This window comes from Ursus arctos, unplaced genomic scaffold, assembly GCF_023065955.2.
Source record: "Ursus arctos isolate Adak ecotype North America unplaced genomic scaffold, UrsArc2.0 scaffold_13, whole genome shotgun sequence".
NCBI lineage: Eukaryota > Metazoa > Chordata > Mammalia > Carnivora > Ursidae > Ursus > Ursus arctos.
This window is the reverse complement of record NW_026622797.1, coordinates 51,787,131-51,800,475: the sequence shown is the minus strand read 5'-3', so window position 1 is coordinate 51,800,475 and position 13,345 is coordinate 51,787,131. Positions and strand designations below refer to the sequence as shown.

The following is a 13,345-nucleotide window of genomic DNA, read 5'->3' as shown; positions in this document are numbered from 1 at the left end:
AGTCCTGGGAATGAGCAGAGCAAGTCAAGAGAAAGCTGACACAGCTTTTCCAGGAAGACAGTCAGTGGCTACAAAAAGAAAGAAAAAGAATAAAAGCCTGAGAAACTTCCTCTTTCTATAGGAAAGAAAGAAATACGAACATTCCTCCACCAGGAGACAGTGAAAACTTAGCACGTCAGAGCCGCATGGGCAGGCGGGGTGAGCTAGAGAAAGAGGTGGGTCCCACCATCAGCTCCGGCCCTTCTGGGCTCTCCCCAGGTGACACTTGGTTTTCAGTCACCTGTAGAAGTATGTTATCTCCTTAATGGAAAGGTAGGACCCATTCTGAAAGAATAACACAGTTAATTTGAGATCAGGACTGAAGGTAGGGAAGAGAAAGAGGCAAATGATTATTTTGTTAGATTGCTTTATGGTTTTAAAAGAAAGTGCAAATAGCTTTATTATTACTAAAACACGATTAACAATAATGGAAACCATTAATAATAATGGAATGACAATTATGTCCTCACAGTTAAATGAATTAAAGAACCAGTCCAATTCATTTCTGCTCTTTTTGTGCTTTAACAAAGGTGTGGCATGTCTTCTCTACTGTGAGAGGCGGTCATTACAGATTATAAAGATAAATCCCGGAGCTTCTATTGGTCAGAAAGGTGATCTTAACCACAGGATTTTAAAGTGGGAAGACAAATTAAGAACTCTAGGAAGGAGCCTGACAACGATTTTCTGAAAAGCAAGATTCGCTTTATCAGTGGAACTTGCTGATTAGCTAGAGTCTTAAAAAAAAAAAGAAAAGGAGAAGTATCCTTTAGCACAGTTTTGTTGATTACACATAATTCCCCCAAACCCGCTTGCTCAAAGAGGGCCATGTTACAGCACCTTGTCAGGCTTTGAAAAAAGATCATCAGGGATTATTCCAACTACTTTGTGGTCACTGGAGTTCAATGTGTTGTAGATACTGGGCCTAAAAATGGTCTCTATCTTTTTGGAGCATTTTGTACTAATGTATATGTCTTTTATCCCAACTTGTTGGTGTCACCCACATCCTGGGGCAAAGCAATACTACTGGCATGGGTAAGACAGAGTCTCAAACATTAGAGAATGAGACCTGGACCAGGCAAACAATGACACTGATAATTTATTTTTCAGTGTGCCTAGATAACCACATTATGTGAGCAAGAAAACATGAAGAGGATTTACTGTTATCAAGTAAAACTTACAAGAAAGTTTAATGATAGTCATAAACTGTATCTTCTTTCAAAGTAATCGTGAATGGCAAACAGCTATCTAATCCATATCTCATTGATATTGTTTTTTTATGCCAGGAAACAGGTGTTCTAAGTTGGGGAATTTAAAAGCAGAAAACTTAGTAGGGCAAGAAACTGCTTTTTTTGTCTGGGGAAATAGAATATAAATGTTTAGAAAAGAATGTCTCCAGGGGTGCGACTAAGAGATGTGTCAGGTATGAAGGAGGACAGAGAGGAGGGGAAGGACCTGCACAGAGGTGGGTCAAGGGTGCTGAGGGAGAGGGGCGGCTGCGTTAGCGACCTGGAATGCCCCGTTGAAGTTTGCGTGCGGGGACAGAGCTTGCCAACTTCACAGAAAGGCCACCGTCTGTCAGAAGGCCATCTCAGCGCTGTGCGGCGAGAGACCAGATAGATCTGTTCCACAAGCATTCTTGGAGTGTCTACAGCACTGGCGCTGGTCCAGGTGGTGGGGACTGGTAGTGAATGACCAGTTGCGAGGGTTAAAGAGTCAGCAGACTCTAAGAAGGTGTGTTGGTGAAGCTGAGAAGAACAAAAGTGGAGGTAGAAGGATATACAGCGTGAAGGGGGGGAGTTCATTTTGGGGATCGGGAGGATTGGACACAGTTAGCCAGCAGAGGAGACACTGAAGACTCAGGAATTTCGAGGGGGGGGGCTGGAAGGAGATAGGAGGCTACAGGCTTGAGATCTTTGAAAGGAAGAAAGAGAAGCACAGGATGAGAGAACGAGATGCCACGTGACGGGGAGGTGGGGAGGGAGGGCAGGCCAGGCAGTCAGAGGCGGTGCCCTAGGCCTGCTTCTGCACCTGTAAAGGGGTGGGGCTGGAAGAAGAGAGCACTCAGTGCAGCTGGCACATACCCGACAAAGACAAGACTGACAGGGAGGAGAGTGTGGCTGGTTTCAGGAGCCTGAAGTGAATGAGGTTTGGAGGAGCCAACTTACAAGATGAGGGGACCAGGTAGAGGGGAGCAGCACAATGGCTAATGAAGGAATTCTTCCCTCTAGCAAGACAATGGGGATGGGGGGCGATGGCGAGGGGGTGGAGGGGATATTATGAGGCCAGAGTCTTACCTAGTCAGCAGTGATGTCCCTGGCCGCACCCAGGTGGTAGGCCAAGAGGTGTGACTAGGCGTGTCTTGGTGGCCCAAATTTCTCCCTAAATTATCTGAAATTATAAGGACATAAGAGTTAACAAACATACCCCTAAAGAAGGGGCGTGAAGAAAGACTCTATTTAAAGCTGGAGAGTGAACTGGCCAGTGTGTTAGGTTTAATGAAAGCCTGCAGGGAGGCTGGCAAGTGAGAACTCTGCTGAGCGGGAAGGCAGAGGCAGAGCTCCCCCAACACGGAGGGCGGGACCCCTGAGCCAGGGCAGGAAAGGTCCCGGAGAAAGCAGAAGGGCAGGTGCTGAAACAGAGGAGTCCAGGATTACCTGCCTTACAAAAGAGAGCTCGGAATATTGTAGGCCCTAAGCTGCGAGGCGGTGTAGGAGGAAATTTGCCATTGAGTTTTATGGACTCCTTTGTAGCCTCTCTCTGGGTCTCACCTTTCCTCCTCCCTGAACCTCACAGAGCATCTTTGTTATCCAGGGTCAGAAGTGGCAGACTTTGAGAAAATAAAACAAAGCCGGAAGGGACTTCATACATTCTCTCATTTATTTAACAGATGAGGAAGTCGAGGCTCAGAGGGAAGTGACTTGCTCAAGGTCACACAGCCAACCAGCTGCTAAAGCAGAATTACAAGCCCGGGGATCCTGCTTGTACACCCGACCATCTGCTTCAGAAAACCTACAGTTCTGGGTAAGTTCCCGCCCATCTAGAGAACACAAAGCACAACTCCTCCTTCCCACGAAGTTAATGATTAAAACCTAGTCTGATCTCCAGCATCTAACCAGAGTTACTAATTAAGCCAATTTCTTTGAGAAAAGACCATTTCAATCAAAAAATGTTCTCTTAAGCTAAATCTATAGGCCTTCAAATTGTAGTAGCATAAACTGTACAATTATAATATTTTAAGTAAATTAAAAATATTTCATAATACAATACCTTAACCTGTGCAGCTCACATTTTCTCTTCATTGCATGCCACATGCTGCGTCCTGATAAAATGGTTTCGTAACTTTTGGGGGAAGGAATTTAACTAAAATAACATCATTTAGTGTTTGAGTGAACGAGGTAATAAAATCTGTTTGCCGTGTTCACTGTCTCCAGATAGGGCTGTAATTACACCACAGAAGGAAGAAAGGTAGCTGTGTCTCAATCTAGATCATTTATGTAAACTCAGCCTTCTTGTCAACGGTCTTCTCATATTGCATGCATGCAAACCACAAAAATCATCTCCTATGAACCACACAGAGACAGTGTCTGATTGCAGGCCTGTGAGATTGCTTGTATTCTTTCTGTAACTGGATGTCTGTGGTTCAAGACCAAATTTTGACATTCTGAATTAAAAAAAAAAATCACCAGTTTATTCCCCAGAATAACAGTTATGTATGTGACACTCGTAAAAGCTAAAGGATTCTTTACACCAAAACATGACAAATGAATACATTCTCCTTGAAAGAAAGCATCCTGTTTGGCTTAAAAAAAAGAGTTTGGTTCTTTGAAAGGTGTTTAAAAAAATATTTGGTCTTCTCGAAAGAAAAACAAGCCGTTCCTACTACAACCAAGTTAACATCTGATAAAATTTTAATCTCCTACTTCAAATATTTAGCATTATTTTTTCAGCAACTTTTCCAAAAAAAAATAAATCTTACAAAAACGATGAAGTGCGAAGTATATTCATACTGTACCGATAGACACAGAGACGTAATTGCAAGGACACAAAGCACATTTTTTTCTTAATCATCAAAACTACTGTGATGACAAATTGGTCACTAGTTTTTGATTGGACAGTGCTCCCTGGCTGGCACCGACCGTGTTTCTCCTGACACCTGCAGCTTCCAGCTTGCTCTGCCCTCTCTAGAAGGAAAACCACAGGCCACCGCCCTGGCGCCATCCCTGGCTCGGTCCAATCAATAAAGACTTATTTCCTGTCCATTTGCTGAGGTCACAGGAGCGAATCTCATTAATTATTTCTGCTACTGCAGCCTCAAGTGTGCTGCTGGCGTGACAAGTGAAAACTGCTTGACCTTTTTTTCTTCTAATTTTGTTTGTAGCAGTTCCAAAAAGAAGGCAGGATTCATTTAGCAATGTGATAAAAGGAAGGAAAAAAAATGGATTATGTTTTTAAAGTCATTACCACATTTGGATATTTCATCACGAAAGCTCTCCTGATCACCTCATTCTTCATTCTCCAGTGTTTTTGCTTTTTGTTTTTTTCAGTGAACGAACAATAGTGTCTTTTTAATTTGGTGTCATGAAAATCTGGTCACAGCAAACACAATGTTTTCTAAAGCAGATCTGGCCTCCGAGGGAGGAAAGCTCTGTAGGGCCTCCAGTGCCTTGTTTCCATGGTAACGACACAGGTCAATAGCTGAAGTCACACCTTTGCCAGCTTTGATTGTTTCTCGCAACTGTTAAGAAACAAATGGACAATAAAAGTCAGTTTTTAAGGTACCACAGTTAAATTGGGGAGGGGAGGTGGAAAACAAAGAAGGGGAGACAATATGGATTCGCTGTCTCTGCTCTGTTCTTTTGAGGGAAAGAGGACACCATTCCCCAGTGATTCTGAGGCACTAACATTCCCTAAGGCTGCTAGGTGTCTGTGCTCCACAGTAGCACAATAGGCTCCAATCAGCCTAATTACACCTCCTCCCCGACTCCCAGCCCTTGACACCCTGCAACGTGCCCTGCTGGGGCATGGCGGTAATGACAGCGGAGGGCATTTACATCCCTGGCATTTTGAGTTCAGCAGCCTGATGGTCTTACGTGAGGAAGGCTTCATTAACATCCTACTTAGTCACTTTTTTTTTTTAATGCTGTATGCTGACACAATAGTCCATACGAAAATTCGAGAAAGACACCTAGTTGAGATCCGAACACTACATGTTTAAAACTAAAAGCCTTTTTTTTTTTTTAAGATTTTATTCATTTATGTGACAGAGAGACAGCCAGCGAGAGAGGGAACACAAGCAGGGGGAGTGGGAGAAGAAGAAGCAGGCTCATAGCGGAGGAGCCTGATGTGGGGCTCGATCCCGGAACGCCGGGATCACGCCCTGAGCCGAAGGCTCAACGACTGTGCTACCCAGGCGCCCCTAAAACTAAAAGCCTTTATTCGACTGGGAAGAATGAATCGAAACACACCTTTGTAAAGAATAAAGTAAACTCCTGCCAACAACTGGAGTTTATTTCTAATCCCTCTTTTTGACGACAGGGAAGGACCAGTGAAAGGGTGACACTTCAGAGCTGAAAGAGATTTATAATGATTTGGTCAGTCCACTTCCCCTTCCTCCAATTCCACTTTCTCTTTTTCAGTGAATGCCTCTGCCTAACTCCCTACATCAGAAACCTGGGGGTCCTCCTTCATGCCTCATTTCCAGTCAGACACCATGGCTGTACCAGTGCTGCTCACCCTTGACTGAACTTTCTGGCCCCCGGAGATGGGTGGGGCCAAGGGACAAGTTCTAGTCCAAGAGTTGTGAGTGATGCACGTCACTTCTGGGCTGCAGCATTTAAACCATCCACGAGTCCCTCCAGAGCTTTCCCCCTGGCGTATGGACCGGCCACATCGGAGAAGCTCCTCATGCTGGATTCCTGAGTGACCATACCGAGTGCCACAGTGCCTCTCCCACCTGCATGCGACACGCAGTATGGGCAAGGAACACATCTTTGTTGTCTGAGGCCATGAGACTGTGAGGTTGTCTGTATCCATCTTGACTGACAGAGTCACTAAGTCCTAGCCGTTCTATCTTTTAGAGCTCTCAGATTTACCCTCCGCTCTTCATTCTCACTGCCGCCACCTCAGTTCAGGCTGTCACCATCCCGTGCCTGGCTGTTCTATGCAACCACCTCCTAAAGTGCCTTCCCACCACCAGTTCTTTGCCCTGGACTCCAACTGTCATGCCGCCAAGGAGATCTTTATCAAATGCAAATGTGATCTTGTTTAAAACCCTTCACTACCTTCCAATAGCCTTCAGAAAAAAAAAGCCCAAGCTCTTTCACCGGGCATGGAAGTCCTTTCCTGATCTAGCTCTTGCCCAGCCTGTTTTTCTCCTGTTCCCCCAACATCATTATTTAAGGAAACTGCTTGCAGCAATCATCTCCCCTCAGACTGTTCCCATATTTCCCCAAATTCGAACTTCCCAAATTCCACTTGAGCAGAATACGCTCAGCTAGGATGAGAGCCCCAAGGAGCTAGATGCCCCTCTTCCTTGGGGCTCCCCGAGTACCGTGTGCATATCTGCAGTACAGCATTATTACATAGTGTTGCACTTCAATTCTCCATTCCCATATCTATCTCTTCATTAGACTTGCAGCTACCGCATACTGCATGTAACATAAAGGAATAAAAGAAACAACCTGCTTTCTTCCTCTAATTATACAGAGAAGAAAACAGAGGCCCAGAGAAGCTCAGTGGCTCACCCAAGATCATAGGTGGATAGTGGCACAGGTGTGGTCAGAAGCCAGGGTTTCCAACATCCAGTCCAGCGGTACTGAATACTACACTTGGCCGGAATCGCACCACCCCATTGGTCTTTCCACACACTGCATATGAACTTCAGGACTATTTCAGCCTAGGATTCCTTGGTCTCTTGCCAATCACTGAATGCATGAAGGCACTAAAATGGTGCTGGGTATCCGACGCAGCTGAATTCAAACTCCCATTGTAGCTTTATAATCTCAGAGGAGCCATTTAAGTGCCGAGAATATCAGTCCCTCGCAGGACTGTCGGAGGGAACTACCCGAGACAGCATAGAGTGCCTGACAGTGTCTAAAACACTATAAATATTCAGAACGACTTAATTCTTCTTCCTCCTCAGGCCCTTAGAAAGCCAACCCATCCACAAGGTGAGGTCTACTGTAGCTTCATGCCCAACAACCTCAAAGGTAGTTAGAGTTGGATAAGGAAAGGGGGGGGGGAGGGAGGAAAAGAGGGAGGGATGGAGAAACAGGGAGGGGGGAGGGAAGAAGAGAGAACATGCTCTCTATTTTCATTATCTTTAATTACCCCAAACCTAAATTAGGCCAACATTCTGTATTCTACACCCTTAGCTTGGTACCTGCAGGCATGTGCGTAACAGGTGCATGACTGGATTTCAATTTGCAAATATTAACTGAACACCTATTATGTGAAAGGAGTACTATGATCCTTCTCTGCCTCATGGATCAGGAACTAATTAAAGGTATACTGTAAAGAGCAGCAAAACCAAGGTACAAATATAGAACTATAAGCGATCAAAGAAATGAGATCGACTTTAATTAGAAGAGATTCAAGAAGACCTTACAGAGTAGGTGAGATCTGAGGCATGTTTTGAGACTGTTGATAAGCAGTTATGGGGTTGAGGGGAGCAAGGGAATTATATCAAAAGAGAACAGCTCGAGCAAAGGCACAGAGGAGAACAGAGTACAGTGTCCAGGGAATAAAGACAGATCGGTGTGACAAACTTAACAGGAGTAGATATTAGGGGATCCAGGAAGGTTCTGAAAACTAGACTAAGAAATCTGAATTAAAAAAAAAATTATTATCAAATACTTAAAAAGTACAGAAAAGTTCAAAGACTAGCACAGGAGTTGGCAAGCTATGGGCCCAGGCCCAATTTGCCCCCGCTGTTTTTATAAATAAAGTTTTGTTGGCACATATCCATGCCTATTCAGTTAAGTACTGTCTGTGGCTGCTTTGGGCTCTAGTGGCAGAGCTGCAGAGTGGCTGCCACAGAGGCTGTCCTCGCCTGCAGAGCCTAAAATATTACACATTAGCCTTCTCAGAAAGGCTGCTGACTCCTCGATGAGCACAACGCATGACCACATATCCTCTACCGACAGTCAACAACTGTCATATTCTGCTATTTTTGTTTTATCTACTTGTATGTATGTGTTTTCTCAACCATTTGCAAAAAAGCTGTGGGCAGTGGTATGCTGGTAAATAAACTCTCTGGGGGAGGAGAAAGACCCTGTTTGTAGCATTTGCAGATTTTTCTGGTATAAAAACTCCCATCATGGCTGATTTCAAGCTACGGAGGGCTGTGGAATCACAAAATTCTGAAATATTTAACAATAGGCTCTGAGCTGGTACGACTTGGCTTGAACACATGTTGGGCTGCAGGATGTTCACCCTTGTCTCGACATGCAGCTTCTAAGAATATTCTCCTACATAACCATAATATTATCATCACAACTAGGAAAGTTAACAAGAATTCTCCACCATTATGTAATATCTGGTCCATGTGCAAATTTCCCCAGTTGGCTCTAAAATATCTTTTTAAGTTTTTTTTTTTTTTTAAGATTTTTTATTTATTTATTCGACAGAGAGACAGCCAGCGAGAGAGGGAACACAAGCAGGGGGAGTGGGAGAGGAAGAAGCAGGCTCCCAGCAGAGGAGCCTGATGTGGGGCTCGATCCCAGAACGCCGGGATCACGCCCTGAGCCGAAGGCAGACGCTCAACCGCTGTGCCACCCAGGCGCCCCTCTTTTTAAGTCTTTTATTTTTTTCCCAAATCATGATGAATCCTAGTTCACACACTGCATTCATCTGTTATGACACTTTAATATTTTCTCCCTATGATATTGCCATTTTGAAAGGACCAGGCTGTGTTGTGCAATGTTTTGCATTCTGCATTTCTCTCTCTTTTTTAAAAAAGATTTTATTTATTTATTTATTAGCGATAGAAAGAGCACAAGCAGGGGGAGCAGCAGAGGGAGATGGAGAAGCAGGCTCCTGGCTGAGCAGGGAGCCTGCCTTGGAGATCGATCCCAGGACCCTGGGATCACGACCTGAGCTGAAGGCAGACGCTTAACCGACTGAGCCACCCAGGCGTCCACATTCTGCATTTCTCCGCTTCACTTAGTTTGTTACTTTATAAACCTTTATAAGCTGAACCTTATTCAGCTAGGTCCAACTGAATATTTGATGGTGACTTGTAAGGTACTTAATTCTTACAATGAAGGGTAGTTCAGATTAGGGCAAAATAGCACGTGGGAGGATATCACTGAACATTACTCAACCCCTAAAAGAGTTAATTTCTCTCACCAGTGACTGCTGTACTTCCAATTAATACTTAAATCTTCTCTCTACAGAGTTGGGCTTTGCATACCGAGGGACTTGACAGCTTCCATGAGGAAAACGCCCATTTCATGATTCAGCAGTAATTTAATTCTTCATTGAAGGTATTACTCCTCACACACATCTGCATACACTTCGACCAAATAAACCTAAATTATTGGCTCAAAAGAAATCCTTTAGATATAATTAATAGGCCATAAATGAGACTCATTTTTACTAAAAATTAGAATAGGCAATGGGTCTATCCTGACAAAACAATCTCATCCTTTGTAAATAAAAGTGACAAAAGGCACATTAAGCTGGAATTCCTAAACTTGGCTGAGTGTAAGATTCACCTGGGGAACTTTATTTATTGATTTAAAGATTTTATTTTTAAGTAATCTCTACACCCAACGTGGGGCTCGAACTTACAACCCCGAGATCAAGAGTCTCACACTCTACCGACTGAGCCAGCCAGTGCCCTAGGATTCACCTAGGGAACTTTAAAATGCAGATGGCTAGGCCCCAATCCTAGAGTTGGATTCAATAAGGCCTAAAAATGCTTCTTAGGTCATTCCTAAGGAGTACCTTGCCTGCTGGAGTACATATTTTGAGTTACTGTATTTTAAAATAGTTGGGTTTGGGGGCCACCTAGGTGGCTCAGTTGGTTAAGCGTCTGCCTTCGGCTCAGGTTATGATCCCAGGGTCCTGGGATAGAGTCCCGCCTTGGGCTCCCTGCTCAGCAAGGAGTCTGCTTTTCCCTCTACCTTTCCCCTGCTCGTGATCTCTCTCTCTCTCTCTCAAATAAATAAATAAAATCTTAAAAAAAAAGCAAAAGCAAAAGAAAAAGAAAAAATAATTGGGTTGGGTTTATACTGTTTTGACCACACTTCCAACTAGTAGTCTTTGCAACAATCAAATTCAATTTAGCCGCCATGTATTGGGCACCTATATGGCCTAGGTGTGTAGTAGGGGTGGGACATACAGAGACAAACACAGTTGCTGCCTCCCAGGACCACCTGTTAGGGCGCTGCCCTAGGGCTGTAGAACTGGAGGAGGTTGAAAGGAATACGGAGGGGCTGGACCTACAACTTTGGTTCTAACAAATGCAAGAGATAAGACCACAATTAGAAAAATTCTTTCCACTTTTGCCTTTACCTACACTTTGGGCAAACACCAAACTAATGCATAGACAGAGTTTTCCATATTAGCATATGGCTAGAAATGCTGGTATGCCCTCTGGCCTTTATGGCTTGAAAAACATTTTAGCTGTAGGATAAGTGACACAAAAAATACAAAAAGGTGAATTACCAGTCTGCGTTTTACTTCTCTGATGTAGCCCGTTAGGGCACTAATATAATTAAATCTCTAATTAAGTCAACTGAATAATTGTATAAGTGCAGCATCACCTGCAATAAATTAAGTCCAAATCCCTTGCTAGAGGATCCAATTAAAGATATTAACACAGAGAGAAAAAGATGCAAAGTACTTAAAGTTAAGTGCATTATTATTTAACATTTATTAAAAGGTGTTATTAAACACCTTTTCGGTGATAAATGTTGCTTTTATGAGACCCTTTTGAGAAATCATCATATGCCTGTGAAAACTATTTGGTTAAAAAATTCTCTTAAATAGTAAAGACAAGCCCCTGCCATGAGATCTAAGCAGCTTTAGCAGAAGTGGACGAGGCAGCTGCTTCTCTCCAATGAAACCAAAGAAAGACTTTAAGACCTAGAAGAAACCCAAGCCCAATCTTATCTTCTCACCTCATTTTGCAGAAGATATTGGGATGAGATAGGCTGAACAGCAAATTGGAGAAATGACCTGGGCTTCATTTCTGCACACCCAGAGCTGTTCCCCTCTATAGCACTGGAAGAGAATTGGAGGGAACCCCAAGTTTTCTTTTGCCCAAACAGATAGTGCTATAGAGAATGGGGATGCTGAAACTCATCTGGAAATTGGTGTAGACCCTGTTCTGTAGAAACTGTATAACAGAGAGTAAGGGAGTATAAGCGATATGTTAAAGGCTTTTGTTTTTGTTTTTATCGTTGAAAACACCTGGATTAGGATGAAAGGAAACAAATGGCAGCCATGCTGTTATGGAAAAAGAACACACATCTCCTAACCAAGCGGGAGAAGTGGACCATGCTTCCCTAACGGGGATTATGAAGCTGTCAGAAATGTAAGATGCAGTAATGATAAGGGACTCCCAACTTTTGAACATTTACTAAAACTCACATCCTAATAGTTGATAAATTCTTGGTGTGCCTGACTGATAATCTCAGGTATCAGAAGATAGAAGAAGCACTTTTTGCTTCAGTATGTCAACATAATTGGATGTAAAGGTGATGGGAAATCTGGCACACGCACGCGCACACACACACGCACGCGTGCACACAAAGTAATGCCATCCTGGTATTAGACTCAGTAAAAGAAAGAACCGCAGGCATGGTTTTGGACACCCAGGCCATAAATTAGGAAAGCACATTTAAAAATTAGTGAAAAGACTGCCATGATTCCAAGAGATCATAAACAGAAATAGTTCAAGGGTGATGAGAGCCTCTGAAAAACTAAATTTCAACAACGCTCATAATTAATTATGAAAGAGACCACAACAAACGGCTACAGAATAAGCCCTCTTGGGGCTCAGGTTTGAAAAGGCCCAGGTGTAAAAGGAGCAGTGGTCTCCTCCATTGCTGAGCCCCGGCTGAGCACCTGCTGTGTGCAAAGCTACCCCTGACCGGAAGGAGCTGGCAAAGGAGAGGGAGCAAGCTGTGAAATGGTGTGGGGATCCACCCCCAAGTCTGTACTATCACCAGGACACTGCCACACGTGTTTTTAAAGTGCCATTCCTCATAGAAAAATGTTCAGAAACGACCCCGTCAGAATCTGCTGAAGACTGATGGGGGTGCACAGGGGAAGGAGATGACAAAAATAAGAGGCATCAAAATGTAAAGGCTGTATGTCAAATAAGAACAAGTATGCTCAAACAGCTGCCAAAGATGATGTGTCATCAAGACAAAGGAAATAGAAATAAAGAATGAGTTAACAATTGTAAAGATTAAAATAAATTCCACGAAGAGGGGCCTTTAAGGTGAAACATGCATTCAAACAGCCCATTACAGGTTGTCAGGGAGGCCTTGCAGGCAGCTACCAAGCTGTCTCAGGCCTGGCTTCTGGTATCCTTTGCGTTTTAAGACCACCACCACTCCCATTCCTAACACAGTACCCTCCTCTCGGACAAATTACTGTGTGGCACCCCCGCTGAGCCTCCTCCCCCGCCAGCAGCAGCTTTCTCACTCATTTTGTCTGATGTTTCTGCCGGCACTTCCATCTCCGTCTTCCTCCTCACTCTGGAGACCCAGTTTCCAGTCCAGAGCACCTCCACAGAGGCATCCACTCACCTCTGTCCTCTTTATGCTTACAGCGCACGTAAGTGTCCTTCCCAGCTACTAAAAGACGTTAAGAAATCACAGAGATGAGAGATGCAACTGACGAACGTCTTCAAACACAGGACAAAAGAAAAAGATGAGGACAGAGGTGCGTCTGCAACAAAGGCCAGTGAATTTATGGACAATGATGGCAAAATTCCAAAACAGGTTATCAAAAAGATGGTCTGTGAGCCCTAGAAAAAAGGCAGTGGTGACCGCAGCCCCAGGATAGGTGGGTCACAATGAGCAAATCATTACAAAATATTCTCATTTTTCTTTTGATATGGCCACTCATTGTTAGCTTCAGAAATAGTAAAGATAGAGTATATTTGGGTTTTAGAAACTTAGTCCTTGGGACGCCTGGGTGGCTCAGTCGGTTAAGCATCTGCCTTCAGCTCAGGTCGTGATCCTAGGTTCCTGGGATCCAGTCCTGCATTGGGCTCCTTGCTCAGCGGGGTGCCTGCTTCTCCCTCTGCCTGCCACCCCCACCCCGCCCTCCTTGTGCTCTTGCTCTC

General features: G+C 44.0%; 1 protein-coding gene across 3 annotated transcripts in view; it reads right to left on the bottom strand.

The window, feature by feature from the left end:
- Window positions 1-2,893: 2,893 nt before the first annotated feature.
- The window catches only part of PDSS2 (decaprenyl diphosphate synthase subunit 2), a 234,171-nt gene continuing 223,719 nt past the window's right edge, over window positions 2,894-13,345 (bottom strand). Inside the window, exons 8-9 of one of the 3 annotated variants that reach the window (XR_008959010.1) lie at window positions 5,505-5,606; window positions 4,690-4,774 (exon numbers count right to left, since the gene is read on the bottom strand). Coding sequence is in view for 1 of the 3 variants with exons in the window: in XM_026511702.4 (XP_026367487.1) it covers window positions 4,616-4,774 (159 nt within the window). In the remaining 2 variants the exon portion in view is untranslated. Of the gene's footprint in view, window positions 4,775-5,504; window positions 5,607-13,345 lie in introns of all 3 variants that reach the window. The other 2 variants (XM_026511702.4, XR_008959011.1) reach the window with 2 other exon arrangements.